The sequence below is a fragment of the Orcinus orca genome, chromosome 15 (genome assembly GCF_937001465.1).
Source record: "Orcinus orca chromosome 15, mOrcOrc1.1, whole genome shotgun sequence".
Taxonomy (NCBI): Eukaryota; Metazoa; Chordata; class Mammalia; order Artiodactyla; family Delphinidae; genus Orcinus; species Orcinus orca.
Window position 1 is genome coordinate 23,556,051 of NC_064573.1, and position 17,917 is coordinate 23,573,967.

Consider the following 17,917-nt stretch of genomic DNA (forward strand, 5'->3'; position numbering starts at 1 on the left):
AACTGGGTACACGTGTCCCTGAGTTCCCCAGCACCACGGAGCTGTTCTGTTCTCCAGCGCTGGGGAGCAGGTATAGAGGAGACTCGATGTTGAGGAGGATAGCAGTCTGCTAAGAAAGGAGAAGGTAGTGCTGGTGTGAGCAGTGGGCATAAGCTGGTCCAAGGAGATGGTTGTTCCCTCCAAGGCCCTAAGGAGACTAGGTACTTTAATTCTCAGAGCAAATGGAATTTTTAAAATTAATTATTTAATAAGCCATTCTTCCCTACTCTTTAATAAACATGTCCATTTTTTAAATTCCAGAGGTTGGCAAACTTTTTCTTAAAGGACATGATAGTAAATATTTTGGGCCCTCTTGGCCGTACGATTTCTGTAGCAACTACTTAACTTTGCCATTGTAGTGCAAAAGTAACCATAGACAAAATGTAAAAGGAAAGACATGACTGTTCTAATAAAACTTTATTTACAAAAACAGGCTGTGGGCTACGAGCCTTTCAGATTTAGTGTTTGATTTTTGTTTTGTTTTGTTGCTTCCTGTAAAGAGGTACTGCTTATTCAGAGAATCCTGTATTAAAAAGGGACTTTCTGGTCAGTATAGCATAGGAGTCTTAACTATTGTTAGGATTCAGTAGTCAGTCATCCAGTATCTACTACTTAAATTCCTACTATGACAGGGTGGTTAGGTCTTTGGAAATTGACAAAGCATTGGTTCCTAAGAATAAGAGAAGGGGAGAGGAAAGTGATCTATCCCTCTCATCCTGTGATGGGCCCAGCACCCACTTCCTGACTAGTTCTGTGGACGTATCTGAGAGCACTCTACAGTGCTTTACTCCCTATACGGGTGCATAACCGTCCAGCCTCCTGTCTTGTCCTGGGTTTCAGCCTCTGGCTTTAACTGGTCTTTCTTTTGCCACTCTTACGCAGTTACACGCAGGACATGTGCCTAAATTGTTCACCCTCCGGCTGTTCTTTGGATTATTAGTTTAAGTAAAACCAGATGTTTGAACAATGCATGCATTTCTGTAGACATTTGCAAGGACTTCCGTCTGCGTAACAAGTATCAATACAGTCTTTCTGTCACTCATGTTTCTGAGCACCTACTGTGTGCCAGGCACTGGGGATATAATGATGAAGCAAGAACAGGGATTCGTTGTAATTTTTTTTAAGTTTGTATATTTTGAAGATGTTGTGTAATAAAAATTAAAAAGTAAATCCCTGACCCTATGAAGTTTACACAGTAGTGGTCATCTAACGCTGTGAAAGTGTAGAGTTAATTTGTCTAGTTCATGCTTGGGTTGTCCACTTTGTTGATTATCTGAGTAAAGTTTTTAATCCTAACATGACACATCTTTACTCCCATTTATATAGGTGTTACTGACATTTTTTTTTTTTTAAGCCTGAGTAAAATATTGCCTTAAAAATAAGTAACTGCATCTGGGGAAGAATTTGGAGAACAACTGTATTATCTCTTAAACTGAATGGTAGGTCAACTGGTGTTCACTATATTGGTCTGTAGCCTTTTTTTAAGTCTGAAGTATTTGGTAATTCAAAAGGAAATGGTAATGCCTTAAAGCTAAATATAAATCTTAAGAGAGTATCCATGTCTTTGATAACTTACATGCATAAATAATAAAATCGACAGTAGATATCTGCCGTCAGTGTAGGTGTGTGTGTCTGTAACTGACGGAGCATACAGTGTGGTAAGCAACAGCCCCCAGGGGAACAGCCAGGGGCCGGCTGGCTGTCCAGCCCCGTAACGGCGCCCCCAGGAGAAATTTCTCCTCTTTCTCCGTTGGCGCTTCAGATGTGTGTCACAGATGTTTGCAGGATATTATGTTGGGAGAAAAATGACGGCAGATAGATGACCATTCTTACTAAACTCATAAAAACATCCATAAAAGGTTGGTTGCAATGAAGTCCAAAATGGGTCTGCTTGATTGCCGCCTCTCCTCTGCTCTTGGAGAAGTGAAAATGGTAGCGTGACCCATCTGGTTTGATCGGGACAATCACCGTGAAGATATTTCTCTTTTAGTCCAAGGAGCCCCTTTGCCCTCTGAGCTGTTACTGTGAGTGGTAATTCCTTGGTGAGGAGCCTGGATCATTTTAGGAGTCACTGGCCCAGAAAGGAAAATGAAACATTTTTCCTTAAGTCCTTAAAAAGAGGGGAAAACATCCTTTCTCTCCTACCGTGGATACTGAGTGCCATTCATTCATTTTTTTTTTCCCCCAGGAGTGAGAGAGTCCCATCAGATAAACATTTTTAAGATAATTGCTTCCATTCTACACCTTGGAAACGTGGAGATTCAAGCCGAGCGCGATGGTGAATCCTGCAGTATATCAGTAAGTTGCCCACCAGCACCGGAGATAACATGTGCACAGTTTACTCTGTCCGTAGAGCTTTATACAACTGAAATACCTTTACGCTTAGAGGACATTCATAGGTTATTTATTCTTAAGGGGAATGGTTTCCGTTCCCTTGCTGATAATTATTTAAAACAACAAATTCTTTTCAAATCAGCTGCCATCAGTTTCTGTCACCGAGGGCAGGGAATTTAGTGGTTACTCAATAAATGATTTCTGATGGTTTGATTTCCCAAGTACCCGAGGTCCATGGAATTCTGCAGTGCTATCAGCTCATGAGTACTTCCGGTCTGCTTGCAGGGATATGAGGGAGTGTTGGACACTGTCTCCAAGGAGCTTACAATCTAATTGGGTGGACGGGACAGATAACCACAGTTGCCAAGATTTTGACAGTACAAAGGAGAGAATACTGAGACATCTATATGACAGTATTGCAAACTATGAAGTGCTCCATAAATGCTCTTAATGACTGTTACTTTCTTGGTGCCCAGCGTAGTACCTTATATGTGGTAGATAAAAAATGTCTAAGTGGGTGGGTGGGGGAACACTGCCGGTTACAAGTAGTATAGACAGCATGTTGTGTGCTCTCTGGTATGTGATGGTGTGGGGCTGGGCTAAAAAACTGATATTCTGACCTTGAGTAAGGAATCTGCAATTGTTTCTTTCTTTTAGGCCTCTTCTCTGTCCATTTATGGCCAAGTCCTGGGAGGTACAAAGTATGATTCTTGCTACCAAGGTCTTAGAATTTAAATAACTGGGGAAATACAGAAGACAGTACTACAGAATAGGAATGTGGGCATGTGTCCAGGCCACGCACAAGCTGATCTTCTTTCAATTGTGCAGACATTTTTTAACCTAGTTAAACCTGCCCTGCCTTGAGGGAGAGGAAGTCCTGAATGGTAGCTGGCATTTGGCCGAGCTCATCACCCCCATACACCTACAAGAGAAATAGCCTTGGATTTGGAACCCCTGGCCCCATCAGGCCTGCCGCCATCCTCCGCACGGAGTCTGCAGCCTCGTGAGAGGATCACCCGCTCGGCCCAGTGTGAAAGCAGGGAATGCTGGAGCTGGGCAGCGCTCGGTGCCCCGGGACATCGGCGTGTGTGTGCGCCTGTCTGCGTGTATGTGCCTGTGTGTGTGTGTGTGTGTGTGTGTGTGTGTGTGTGTGTGTGTGTGTGTGTGTGTGTGGCGGGGCAGTGTGGTTGGCCGTGGTGATGCTGGGAGACGGATTGAGGTGGGCAGAGGAGAACCTGGTGCCTTGGTGGGGTGGCGGATGGGCCTCTAGTGCAGGCCAGACACTCTTTAGGGCCAGTGAAGCATTGTCCCTCTTGAGAAGGGCACAGAGGGTCTGTGCCTCCCTTCCCAGCACGTCCCCATAAATGTCCCCCAGTTCCTTAGGGCAACCGTACGCTGCCTAGTGTCGGGGACAGGTGAGATTAGGAACACTGGCATTGAAGAACTCCTGATTTAGGCTGGCCAAATGCAGGGAAGCTGACAGATTTCCCTTGGCCTCCACCCTCCCCTCCCCCAGTCTCCTCCTTCTCAAGGTCACATCCTGGTCACATCCCCCGTCGTGGGTTCTTACAGCGTTCATGCCTCTCCTCCGTATCTCTCAGCATGGCTGTAATTTTACATTTATTATGGGATGATTTGCTGTGTGTCTCTCTCCCTCATGAGACTCCAGAGTCTATGAGAACGGGGACTGTTTGCTCGCTGTTGTATCACCAGCACCCAGCACGGTGCCCAGGACTTGGTAGATGCCCAGTAAGCAGATGGATGGATGATGGAGGCTCCGAAGGCTCAGGGGTGACGCAAGTGAGCAAATAGATGAACACTGGGCGGGGCTGACGGTGAGGCCCGAGGACCAGGGCCAGCGAGTTCCTGGGCGCCGGTGGCTGTGGGTTGAGTGAGGCCAGGGCCTCTTTGGAGAGCTAGGACTTGGGCTTATCAGGGAAGTGTCTCTCTGATCTTAGAGCTGATCTTCCGCACCAGCCTCTGCAGGGACCTTCGGGTGAGAAGGAGAGTGAACGTTTACTGGTGGTATTTGATCGATGCCCGTTTCCCCCACTAAACTCCAGGACAGTGTCTCCTGTGCTCACTCTTCTAGCCCTGACACACACTGGCACCCACTGAGTGTGTGTGTAAAGACTGTGTGAAGGAGGGCTATCAGGGCACACTTGGGGAAAGCGGGGGGGGGGGGGAACGGAGGACACAAATGGTGCTGGAGGGGGGGAGGATGCCTGACAGGTGGAGGCTTGGACACCAGGCCCTTACTCTCAGAGACGACAGGAAGTCAGAGGTTTCTGAGCACAGGTACGTGGTCTAGGCTGGTCTCATATTGTTCTCCAGTTAAAGGCTGTGTCGAGAGCTAATTGAGAGTGAGAAATTGGATTCGGGGCTGCCAGGGTTCAAATCCTGGTTCTGCCACTTACTGATAGTTTCTTACCTGTTTCCTTATCTGCGGGCAGGGGTGATATTACCCACCTTGGCACAGGGCTCGAGGGCTTGAGTTCTCGACTGTTACCATCATTGTTGGCAGAGCCAGAATGGACCTTCTGAGCATCCGTCTCCCTTCACAGGGTTGGAAAGACTAAGGCCCAGAGAGAGGAAACTCTCTCTCTAAGGCCACAATGACAGTTAATGGCAAAGCCCAGCCAGCGTTCTTGCTCCACGCCACCGCCAGCCCTGCGGCCTCCTCTGGACGGGCTGTCTTCCACTAGCCTGATGTTCCCCATCCATGCCCAGCACGCTGCCGGGCACGCAGTGTGTGCTCGCTCGAGAAATGCTTTGCTAAGTGGTTGCTGGTACACGGATTTTGGGTTATGCCTTGGGTGCGTAGGGTGGACCTCCTGCTGTGGAGGGGTGTCTGTCCAGGTGCAGTGTGCCTTCTGCTTGCTGGTTGTTACTTTAATTAAAGCGTGAATATATGTCCCGTAACTGCCAGAGTTACCTTGGAGATGCAGTAGCATGCGATTACTTGGACACCAGAGGCAACTTGTTTCTTGAACTTGGCAATACGGGCCCACAAAACTCATCAGCTGCCTATGATGCTGGCTGTCTTTAATGGATTTAGCATCATTCGATTAAGCTTAAGTGTAATTGCATAAGGTTAAATCAGTTTCAGTTAGTACCTTTAATCAACAGTCAAGAGTGGGTAATAGATGGGCAGGCCACTCCCTGCTGCAGCCGATGGGAACCTGCCCTGTGGTGATGATTGAAAAGTACCAGCACTTGTGGAAGTGTGTGTGTGTGTGTGTGTGTGTGTGTGTGTACAGAGTACGTTAACAAGCCGGTTCCACCACATTCAACCTACTGTCCCTCTCCCGGCCCCCCCACTTTTGTTGAGTAAAGCCAGTTAATGGCCTTTGTAACTATTACTCCAACTCCACAAACCATACTCCAGAAAAACTGGCCTTAATGACTTTTGGAGGTTCTTTCCTACTCTGACATTTTATTATTTTGTAATTGTGTATATTTGGGTAGATGGATTTTAAGTATCTGTAGGAGGGAGAAAAAATGGGCTGGGGAAATGGCACAGTTATCTGTGTTAATTTTCATTGAACAAGCCTGCATTTACGCAGTGGCAGCGTCATCAGAAAATGATTCCCACAAGCAATGCAGGGCCATTAGGAGGTGGCACATGACATTCTAAAGGATTCCCTTTCAGCCTCGGAGTTATTAAGCTCTCCAGCAGGCTCATGGCTGGGTTATCAACTTCCCCTGGGGGATTTAGATGAGGGAATGAATAATGGGCGAGAAGAACCTCTAGAGGAAAAGCAGGTTTTCTGTGGGGTGTTGTGAATGGGCAGCAAGGGGGACCCAGGACACCTACACACTTGGGAAATAAAACTCTGTGGGTGACTTGGTTATCAGGGACTCAAGGGCAAGGTGATGTGATTGGTACTTTGGGTAATTGAGGGTCAAGATGAAATGCAGCTGGCTACCTGGGTGCATTCTTATACTTCTCTGGGGCTCAGTTTCTTACCTGTAGGCGAAGGGACTTACGCTGGAGGCATCCCTAGTTTTTCCCAGCTCTAAACATGAATATCAGTTACAGTGTTCCAAGTGATCTTCCCAAGTCAAAATCTGTTCCTTATTTTTTGCCATTTGTCCTAGCTCTCCACCTAGATTCGCTTTCTTTCCAAGTGGCAAGTGCTTAAAGAATATAAATAAGTTCCGTTATGTGTTTAGTATGACCGGGGCTAAGATGAAAGCAAATCTGCTTGCAAGCTTAGGACGGTGTGATGTCAGTGTGCTGTCATCGTCCAAGGCAGTCAGCTCAGGGCTCGTCTCCAAGCGCACTGCTCTAGACCGCGTGCGAGCCCAAGGTAACACTCAAGAGCGAGGACCTTTCCGGGGCTGTGGATTGAGCACTGCATGTGGAACTCTGCAGCTGGAAGCTACGTTCACTGGGATTTTGCCGCTGGCTCCTTATTCTTAACAGATTATCTGTTCCTAAGTTACCAGTTCTCATCCTGCACCCTTCACTCCGGAGCCCTCTCCTCCAGTTACCCTTCAGGCCCTGGCAGGGGAGGAGGGGACAGGGAAAGTGGAGAGTTGTTTTTTAAAGCCCTGCTGCTGATGTGTTCATGAGCAGGTATTATCAGTTTGAGCAACACTCTTTGGACCCCTATTGTCACCTAGTGGTGTGAGAGTGCATGAGATGGCTGGGGCAGTGGCTAGGGATGAAATGGGGTTCTGGGGGGCCTAGAGTTGGGTTCCTTCCCTCCCTAGAGCATGGTGTTGGGCTGTCCTCCACGCCCCTCCTGAACCCTTCTCCCGTGTCTCTTCCAGCCCAAGGATGAACACCTGAGCAACTTCTGCCAGCTGCTGGGGGTGGAGCACAGTCAGATGGAGCATTGGCTGTGCCATCGCAAGCTGGTCACCACCTCGGAGACCTACGTCAAGACCATGTCCCTGCAGCAGGTGGTCAACGCGCGCAACGCCCTGGCCAAGCACATCTACGCCCAGCTGTTCGGCTGGATAGTGGGGCATGTCAACAAGGCCCTGCACACCTCGCTCAAGCAGCACTCCTTCATCGGGGTCCTGGACATCTACGGGTAGGATGGTGCCTCCTGCTGCTGACCACTGGTGTCTTCCTGCTGGCATTTTAGAGCCAGCGGGGACCTTGGAGACCTTCCTGGTGGTTCTCAACCAGGGGAGTGTGAAATATGGGGGAAGGGGGCATTTTTGGCTGGGTCTCTGCCGGCACTTGGTGGCCCAAGGCCAGAGATGCTAGGTGTCCTACAATACAGAGGACAGTCCCGAGGAAGAATGGACCCTATCAAACAGCAGTAGCTCCCCCACTGAGAAACCCCACAGACACCCCTTTGTCCTTGTGGGAAACTGAGGCCCAGAGATGGCAGTGTCCTGCTCAACATCAGACTGGAGGTTTCTGTGAACTTAAATTCAGGTTTTCTACTTCAGTTATGTTTTATTTAAAACTATCATCCGACCTCATTCACGATGTTACCAATCAAGGTGATTGTTTTAATACTGTAACTGTGCCCAGGGCTGCGATACAGATTGATACTGTGTGTGGTCATTCCTGAAGTTTCTCTGCATTTTAGAATTCTAGCCTAGTGGAAAAGACAGTTACTCATGACAGTGTAACTTACAGGGAGAGGCAACCTGGCATGTAGAGAGTGTACTTCACTAGGCACTAGGAGACTGGCTTTCTGACTCATTGCTGTCCCCCGCTAGCTGAATGACCTCTACAGATCACAGCCCTTCTATTCTTTAGTTTCTACAGCTTGAAAGGAAGTTTTGAGCCCCAAGTCTCTCTTAGGTGCATTCCAGGTCCTTCTAGAATTGCTTGAAATTATATGCACTGGGCTGAAACCTTACCTGCACTGCTTTTATGATCAATGTCCTGCCCTCTTTAAGCTAATAATAGATGAAATCCTCCTGGATCTTTGTATCACAGAGGTCATGGTTTCTGTCTTAAAATAGAACTTTGGACCCTTGGAAGTGCAGAGTTGCAACAGCCACGATACTCTGGTAGAAACGACTGCTCAGTGGGCTGACAAGCTGGTGCTCGCCTTATGTTGAGGCTGTAGTAAAGGAAAACCTCCTCTAGAAGCGGCCGCTTTCCCGTGCAAAGATAGGCTGTCCCAGCTCCATCTCTGATGCGCTTGTTCATCACTGGGCTTTGAATCAAATCATGTCACATGCTGTGGCAGTAAACTTGATTTCTGGCATCACAGAGGCTTCCAGAACATGCTGAAGAGTTAAGTCACATGCACGAGCTACATAATACAAGAGACAACAGAAGAAATTGTAACAGGGTAGGTTTGAGGGTGTGGACACTTGGTGCTGTACGAGTTTCAAGGCAGAAGAATGCACGCTTGTTGGCACAGTCAGGAAAAGCTTCATGTGGAAGGTGAGGCTTGAAATCGATCTTTCAAGGAGAGAGTAGAACACGGGCGGGGGGGAGACCCTTTGGGACAGGAGCACAGTCCAGATGGTAGGAAATAAGCCACCTCCTAGGTGATGCGGAGCACAGTGGAGCATGACCTGGGGGGAGGCAGGAGAATGCATTCTCCCCGGGCTCTCCAGGGTTCTAGCCGAGTGACTGTGGACATGCCACTTCTCTTCTGCTCCATTGAGTGCCTGCTTTTTGACTCAGCCCTTCGAGTTGCTCTGGGGAGAGCAACATGGAACAGTCTGTGCACCCTGGAAACATACTACCGAGCTGTCAGTAATTAATTCTGTGTCATTCATTCCTCTGGCATGAGTATTTTCAGGTAATTGGGTTTCAAAAAAACTGACCTTTAGTGTCACATTCTGATGTAAGAGCTAGAGAAAGTCAGGATGCAGCATCTGACCTGGTTCCCTTAATCTGCTTGGGCAAGAAGCTATTTTTACTGAGTTTTCGGTGTGGGAAGATTAATGTGGAGACTCACTGTTCTTGTTGTTTTTTAACATCTTTATTGGAGTATAATTGCTTTACAACGTTGTGTTAGTTTCTGCTGTATAACAAAGTGAATCAGCTCTATGCATACCTGTATCCCCATATCTCCTCCCTCTTGCGCCTCGCTCCCACCCTCCCTGTCCCACCCCTCTAGGTGGACACAAAGCACCGAGCTGATCTCCCTGTGCTATGCGGCTGCTTCCCACTAGCTAGCTATTTTACATTTGGTAGTGTATATTAGTCCATGCCACTCTCTCACTTCGTCCCAGCTTCCCCTTCCCCCTCCCCGTGTCCTTAAGTCCATTCTCTACGTCTGTGTCTTTATTACTACCCTGCCCCTAGGTTCATCAGAACCATTTGTCTTTTTCGATTCCATATATATGTGTTAGCATACGGTATTTGTTTTTCTCTTTCTGACTTGCTTCACTCTGTATGACAGACTCCGCATCGATCCACCTCACTACAAATAACTCAATTTTGTTTCTTCTTATGGCTGAGTAATATTCCATTGTATATATGTGCCACATCTTCTTTATCCGTTTGTCTGTCAATGGATACTTAGGTTGCTTCCATCTCCTGGCTGTTGTAAACAGTGCTGCAATGAACATTGTGGTACATGTTTCTTTTTGAATCACAGTTTTCTCAGGTTATACGCCCCATAGTGGGATTGCTGGGTCATATGGTAATTCTATTTTTAGTTTTTTAAGGAACCTCCATACTGTTCTCCATAGCGCCTGTATCAATTCACATTCCCACCAACAGTGCAAGAGTGTTCCCTTTTCTCCACACCCTCTCCAGCATTTATTGTCTTTAGATTCTTTGATGATGGCCATTCTGACCGGTGTGAGGTGATACCTCATTGTGGTTTTGATTTGCATTTCTCTAATGATTAGTGACGTTGAGCATTCTTTCATGTGTTTGTTGGCAATCTGTATATCTTCTTTGGAGAAATGTCTGTTTAGGTCTTCTGCCCACTTTTCGATTGGGTTGTTTGTTTTTTTGATATTGAGCTGCATGAGCTGCTTGTAAATTTTGGAGATTAATCCTCTGTCAGTTGCTTCATTTGCAAATATTTTCTCCCATTCTGAGGGTTGTCTTTTCATCTTGTTTATGTTTTCGTTTGCTGTGCAAAAGCTTTTAACTTTCATTAGGTCCCATTTGTTTATTTTTGTTATTTCCATTTCTCTAGGAGGTGGGTCAGAAAGGATCTTGCTGTGATTTATGTCACAGAGTGTTCTGCCTATGTTTTCCTCTAACAGTTTTATAGTGTCTGGCCTTATATTTAGGTCTTTAATCCATTTTGAGTTTATTTTTGTATATAGTGTTAGGGAGTGTTCTAATTTCATTCTTTTACATGTAGCTGTCCAGTTTTCCCAGCACCACTTATTGAAGAGGCTGTCTTTTCTCCACTGTATATTCTTGTCTCCTTTATCAAAAATAAGGTGACCATATGTGCATGGGTTTATCTCTGGGCTTTCTATCCTGTTCCGTTGATCTATATTTCTGTTTCTATGCCAGTACCATACTGTCTTGATTACTGTAGCTTTGTAGTATAGTCTGAAGTCAGGATTCCTCCAGCTCCATTTTTCTTCACAAGATTGCTTTGGCTATTCGGGGTCTTTTGTGTTTCCATACAAATTGTAAAATTTTTTGTTCTAGTTCTGTGAAAGATGCCATTGGTAGTTTGATAGGGCTTGCATTGAATCTGTAGGTTGCTTTGGGTAGTATAGTCATTTTCACAATGTTGATTCTTCCAATCCAAGAACATGGTATATCTCTCCATCTGTTTGTATTGCCTTTAATTTCTTTCATCATTGTCTTATAGTTTTCTGCATACAGGGCTTTTGTCTCCTTACGTAGGTTTCATTCTTAGGTATTTTATTCTTTTTGTTGCAGTGGTAAATGGGAGTGTTTCCTTAATTTCTCTATCAGGTTTTTCATCGTTAGTGTACAGGAATGCCAGAGATTTCTGTGCATTAATTTTGTATCCTACTACTTTACCAAATTCATTGAATAGCTCTAGTTGTTTTCTGGTAGCATCCTTATGATTCTCTATGTCTAGTATCATGTCATCTGCAAACAGTGACAGTTTTACTTCTTTTTCAATTTGGATTCCTTTTATTTCTTTTTCTTCTCTGACTGCTGTGGCTAAAACTTCCAAAACTATTTTGAATAATAGTGGTGAGAGTGGGCAACCTTGTCTTCTTCCTGATCTTAGAGAAAATGGTTTCAGTTTTTCACCATTGAGAACAATGTTGGCTGTGATATTTGTCATATATGGCCTTTATTAGGTTGAGGTAGGTTCCCTCTATGCCCACGTTCTGGAGAGTTTTATCATAAATCGGTGTTGAATTTTGTCAAAAGCTTTTCTTGCATCTGTTGAGATTATCAAATGGTTTATATCCTTCAGTTTGTTAATATGGTATATCCCATTGATTGATTTGCATATATTGAAGAATCCTTGCATTCCTGGGATAAACCCCACTTGATCATGGTGTATGATCCTTTTAATGTGCTGTTGGATTCTGCTTGCTAGTATTTTGTTGAGGATTTTTGCATCTGTGTTCATCAGTGATATTGGCCTGTAGTTTTCTTTCTTTGTGACATCTTTGTCTGGTTTTGGTATCAGGGTGATGGTGGCCTTGTAGAATGAGTTTGGGAGTGTTCCTCCCTCTGCTATATTTTGGAAGAGTTTGAGGAGGATAGGTGTTAGCCCTTTTCTAAATGTTTGGTAGAATTCACCTGTGAAGCCATCTGGTCCTGGGCTTTTGTTTCTTGGGAGTTTTTCAATCACATTTTCAATTTCAATGCTTGTGATTGGTTTGTTCAAATTTGCTGTTTCTTCCTGATTCAGTCTTTGAAGGTTGTACTTTTCTAAGAAATTGTTTACTTTTTCCAGGTTGTCCATTTTATTGGTATATGGTTGTTTGTAGCAGTCTCTCCTGATCCTTTGTATTTCTGCAGTTTCAGTTGTTACTTCTCCTTTTTCATTTCTAATTCTTTTTTTAAAATTTTTTTAGTTTTTATAAACTTTCTTTTTTTGATTTATTTACTTTGGCTGTATTGGGTCTTCGTTGCTTCACGCAGGCTTTCTCTAGTTGCGGTGAGTGGGGGATACTCTTTGTTGTGGTGCGTGGTCCTGTCACTGCAGTGGCCTCTCTGTTGTGGAGCACAGGCTCTAGGGCGTGTGGGCTTCAGTAGTTGTGGCGCATGGACTTCAGTAGTTGTGGCTGGTGGGCTGTAGAGCACAGGCTCAGTAGTTGTGGCGCATGGGCTTAGTTGTTCTGCAGCATATGGGTTGGGATCTTCCCAGACCAGGGCTTGAACCCATGTCCCCTGCATTGGCAGGCGGATTCTTAACCACTGCACCACGAGGGAAGCCTTCTAATTCTGTTGATTTGAGTCTTCTCCCTTTTTTTCTTGATGAGTCTGGCTAATGTTTTATCAATTTCGTTTATCTTCTCAAAGAACCAGCTTTTACTTTTATTGATCTTTGCTATTGTTTCCTTCATTTCTTTTTCATTTATTTCTGATCTGATCTTTACAATTTCTTTCCTTCTGCTAACTTTGGGGGTTTTTTGTTCTTCTTTCTCTAATTGCTTTAGGTGTAAGGTTAGGTTGTTTATTTGAGATTTTTCTTGTTTCTTGAAGTAGGATTGTATTACTATAAACGTGCCTCTTAGAGCTGCTTTTGCTGCATCCCATCGGTTTTAGGTCATCGTGTTTTCATTATCACTTGTCTCTAGGTATTTTTTGATTTCCTCTGTGATTTCTTCAGTGATCTCTTGGTTATTTAGTGGTGTATTGTTTAACCTCCATATGTTTGTATATTTTACAGTTTTTTTCCTGTAATTAATACCTAGTCTCATAGCATTGTGGTCAGAAAAGATGCTTGATACGATTTCAATTTTCTTAAATTTACCAAGGCTTGATTTATGACCCAAGATATGATCTGTCCTGGAGAATGTTCCATGAGCACTTGAGAAGAAAGTGTATTCTGTTGTTTTTGGATGGAATTTCCTATAAATATCAGTTAAGTCCACCTGGTGTAATATGTCATTTAAAGCTTGTGTTTCCTCATTTATTTTCATTTTGGAGGATCTGTCCATTGGTGAAGGTGGCATGTTAAAGTCCCCTACTCTCATTGTGATAATGTCTATTTCCCCTTTTATGCCTGTTAGCATTTGCCTTATGTATTGAGGTGCTCCTGTGTTGGGTGCATAAATATTTACAATTGTTATATCTTCTTCTTGGATTGATCCCTTGATCATTATGTAGTGTCCTTCTTTGTCTCTTGTAATAGTCTTTGTTTTAAAGTCTGTTTTGTCTGATATGAGTATTGCTACTCCAGCTTTCTTTTGATTTCCATTTGCATGGAATATCTTTTTCCACCCCCTCACTTTCAGTCCGTATGTGTCCCTAGGTCTTCTAGACAGCATATATATGGGTCTTGTTTTTGTATCCATTCAGCCAGTCTGTGTCTTGTGGTTGGAGCATTTAATCCATTTACATTCAAGGTAATTATCGATATGTATGTTCCTGTTACCATTTTCTTAATTGTTTGGGGTTTTTTTTTGTGGGTCTTTACTTGGTTATAGGTTTTTCTCTTTCATCACTTTAAATATGTCCTGCCACTCCCTTCTGGCTTTCTGAGTTTCTGCTAAATATCAGCTGTTAACCTTATGGGGATTCCCTTGTATGTTATTTGTTGCTTTTCCCTTGCTGCTTTTAATATTTTTTCTTTGTAATTAATTTTTGATAGTTTGATTAATATGGATCTTAGTGTGTTTCTCCTTGGATTTATCCTGTATGGGACTCTCTGCACTTCCTGGTCTTGATTGACTGTTTCCTTTCCCATGTTAGGGAAGTTTTTGACTATAATCTCTTCAAATATTTTCTCAGACACTTTCTTTTTCTCTTCTTCTTCTGGGACCCCTATAATTCAAATTCTGATGTGTTTAATGTTGTCCCAGAGGTCTCTTGAGACTGTCCTCAATTCTTTTCATTCTTTTCTCTTTATTTTGCTCTGCGGCTGTTATTTCCACTATTTTATCTTCCAGGTCACTTATCCATTATTCTACCTCAGTTATTCTTCTATTGATTCCTTCTACAGTATTTTTAATTCCATTTATTGTGTTGTTCATCATTGTTTGTTTGCTCTTTAGTTCTTCTAGGTCCTTGTTAAACGTTTCTTGTATTTTCTCCATTCTATTTCCAAGATTTTGGATCATCTTTACTATCATTACTCTGAATTCTTTTTCAGGTAGACTGCCGATTTCCTCTTCATTTGTTTGGTCTGGTGGGTTTTTTCCCTTGTTCCTTCATCTGCTGCATATTTCTCTGTCTTCTCATTTTGTTTAACTTACTGTGTTTGGGGTCTCCTTTTCACAGTCTGAAGGTTCATAGTTCCTGTTATGTTTGGTGTCTGTCCACAGTGGGTGAGGTTGGTTCAGTGGGTTGTGTAGACTTCCTGGTGGAGGGACTGGTGCCTTTGTTCTGGTGGGTGGACCTGGATCTTGTCCTTCGGGTGGGCAGGGCTGTGTCTGGTGGTGTGTTTTGGGGTGTCTGTGAACTTAGTATGACTCTAGGCAGCATGACTGCTAGTGGGTGGGGTTGTGTTCCTGTCTTGCTAGTCGTTTGGCATGGGGTGTCTAGCACTGGAGCTTGCTGCTCGTTGAGTGGAGCTGGGTCTTAGTGTTCAGGTGGAGATCTCTGGGAGAGCTCTTGCCAATTGATATTACTTGGGGCCGGTAGTTCTCTGGTGGTCCATTGTCCTGGACTCGGCTCTCCCACCTTGGAAGCTCAGACCTGACATGCGACCAGAGCACGAAGACCCTGCCAGCCACATGGCTTGGAAGAAAAGGAAGAAGAAGAAGAAAAAAGAACGAACAGATACTACCCAAAACCAAATGGTAAAAGCAAAACTAAACAGACAAAATCACATAAAGGAACATACACATACACACTCACAAAAAGAAAAAAAAAGGGAAAAAAATTTTTGTAAATAGTAAGAAAATAAAAATTTAGAAAAAAGAAAGAGAGCAGCCCAATCAGTAAACAAATCCACCAATGATAGCAAGCACTAAAAACTAAACTAAGATCAACGTAACACCAGAAACAAATCAGACGCAGAAAGCAAACCCCAAGTCTACAGTTGCTCCCAAAGTCTACCACCTGAACTTTGGGAACATTCATTGTCTATTCAGGTATTCCACAGATGCTGGGTTTATCAAGTTGATTGTGGGATTTAATCTGCTACTCATTAGGGTGAATAGGGAAATTTCCCTTTCTCTTCTTTGTTCACACAGCTCCTGGGGTTCAGCTTTGGTTTTGGTCTGTCCTCTGCGTGTAGGTTGCCCTCAGGTGTCTGTTTCCCACCCAGACAGGAGGAGGTTAAAGCAGCAGCTCATTAGGACTCTCTTGCTCACTCAGGCTGGGGACAGGGCGGGGTATGGTAGTCACAACTGGAATGTGGGCCACGCCTGCGGCAACTGAGGCCACCATAACATCGCAACAGCCTGAGGCGTGCAGTGTGTTCTCCCAGGGATGTTGTACCTGGATCATGGGACCCTGCCAGTGGCAGGCTGCACAGGCTCCCGGCGGCCGGTATGGGTAGTGACCTGTGCTTGCACACAGGCTTCTTAGTTGCAGCAGCAGCAGCAGCGTTAGCAGTTCATGTCCGTCTCTGGAGTCTGAGCTGATAGCCGCGGCTCACGCCTGTCTCTGGAGCTCACTTAGACGGTTCCCTGCCTTCTGTGGGCACACAGAGCAGGAATCCCGTCTCCTTGCACACCCCAAAACAATGGTCTCTTGCCTCTTTGGCAGCTCCAGACTTTTCCCCGGACTCCCTCCCTGCTAGCTGTGGCGCACTAACCCCCTGCAGTCTGTGTTCACGCTGCCAACCCTAGTCCTCTCCCTGCGCTCCGACCGACCGAAGCCAAGCCTCAGCTTGCAGCCCCGCCCGCTCCGGCGGGTGAGCAGACAAGCCCCTCGGGCTGGTGAGTGCTGGTCGGCACTGATCCTCTGTGAGGGAATCTCTCCGCTTTGCCCTCTGCACCCCTGTTGCTGCGCTCTCCTCCGTGGCTCCGAAGCTTCCCCTCTGCCACCCCGTCTCCACCAGTGAAGGGGCTTCCTAGTGTGTGGAAACTTTTCCTCCTTCACAGCTCCCTCCCAGTGGGGCAGGTCCCGTCCCTATTCTTTTGTCTCTGTTTTTCCTTTTTTCTTTTGCCCCACCCAGGTACGTGGGGAGTTTCTTGCCTTTTGGGAGGTCTGAGGTCTTCTGCCAGCGTTCAGTAGGTGTTCTGTAGGAGTTGTTCCACGTGTAGATGTGTTTCTGATGTATTTGTGGGGAGGAAGGTGATCTCCACTTCTTACTCCTCCGCCACGTTGAAGGTCTCCCATTGTTAATGGCACGTAAAAGTAGTATGACTGCAGTGCTGCTGATACGTACAGTATCATGCCTTAGTTCTGTTACAGGTACATACTGTCTTAGCAGTGCCTTGAGCTTAAATAGGTAGCTCCTCCCTTCTAAGGGATCCCCAGCAAGAGGAAGGCCTCTGTGGGTTGGGCTGCTGGTGCTGCTGAGCCTGGAGGTGTTAGCAGAGCCCCTGCAAGCTGGGATTTTGTGTTCATATTTGCCATTTAATTTTTATAATTGAGTTTATTTGCTCTAAGATCCTGTGCCTGCCCAAAGGGGAGAAATAGATCACAGGGAAGACTTGTCTTTGGTGTGACGGTGCACTTGTCCGTGGGTGGATGGGGATCCGTAGGACTCCATCTCCTATTTCTGGTGCCAGCGCCTGACCTGTGTGTCTCCTTCCTCCCCGTGCGGCCGTGGGTTCCTTTGAGAACATCTGACAGCTTTTCAGCGAGGACAGGTCCCATCGCAGGGGGGCTGTGCAACCTGGGGCCCTAGACAAGCACTCTCGGGGAGTCTCCTCCCCTTCTGCTTCCTTCCAGGTGCGCTATGCTGTTTTCTCTTTTTTTAAATCCTTGTTCCTTCTCAGAAGCTAATTTACTTTTTCAAACCTTGTCATAAAGCGGTCATACTTAGAAAGCGATTCACCTCCTCCTGGGGAGAGAGAAATGCCATGCACGGTTCCTCCTCCGTCTGCCCAGTCAGTGCCGGCTTCACATGCTGTGGGCAGAGTTCAGGATGGCAAGTTAGATAAGGTGGGCTCAGCGTGAACCAGCTGCTGTCTAACTGGGCCGTTTGTGGCCAAGTAAAAGCACTTACAGACCACCCTGAAGGTACATACACCTGCTCCTCAACCGTTCTGGTCTGCTGAGAAGTCATTCTCTTTCTTTTCTGCTAAGAAGGTATGTAATGAACGCTTAGGAGACTAAAACCAAAAACTTCACAGGAAAGCAGGTGACTTGAATCTGGAAGTACTCTTTCTGATCCATCAGGTTAATGACACTATTTCTTAATCCGGGAGAAAGTGGCAACATTTGGTGGAAACTGGGATTTACATTGAACTATTTACTGTCATCTCCCTTTCCCAATCATGGTGTTCTTCTGCCTTGTTTCCTGTGGGCTTCAGACACCTTCCAGCTCTCTTTCAGAAACCTTCAGAAAAGATACCTTTCAGAAACCCACTGAATCTTTTGTTTTCAGTTACTTGAAAGTGGGTGTCATGCTTGGTA

The 17,917-nt window shown here is 45.3% G+C and overlaps 1 protein-coding gene across 4 annotated transcripts in view; it reads left to right on the top strand.

Moving 5' to 3' along the window:
* Positions 1-17,917, top strand: part of MYO5B (myosin VB) — a 387,779-nt gene that overhangs the window by 235,328 nt on the left and 134,534 nt on the right. For all 4 annotated transcript variants that reach the window (XM_033421389.2, XM_033421388.2, XM_049697846.1 and 1 more), the window contains 2 exons: positions 2,228-2,337; positions 7,153-7,418. In XM_033421389.2, the coding sequence (XP_033277280.1) occupies positions 2,228-2,337; positions 7,153-7,418 (376 nt within the window). The remainder of the gene's footprint in view (positions 1-2,227; positions 2,338-7,152; positions 7,419-17,917) is intronic.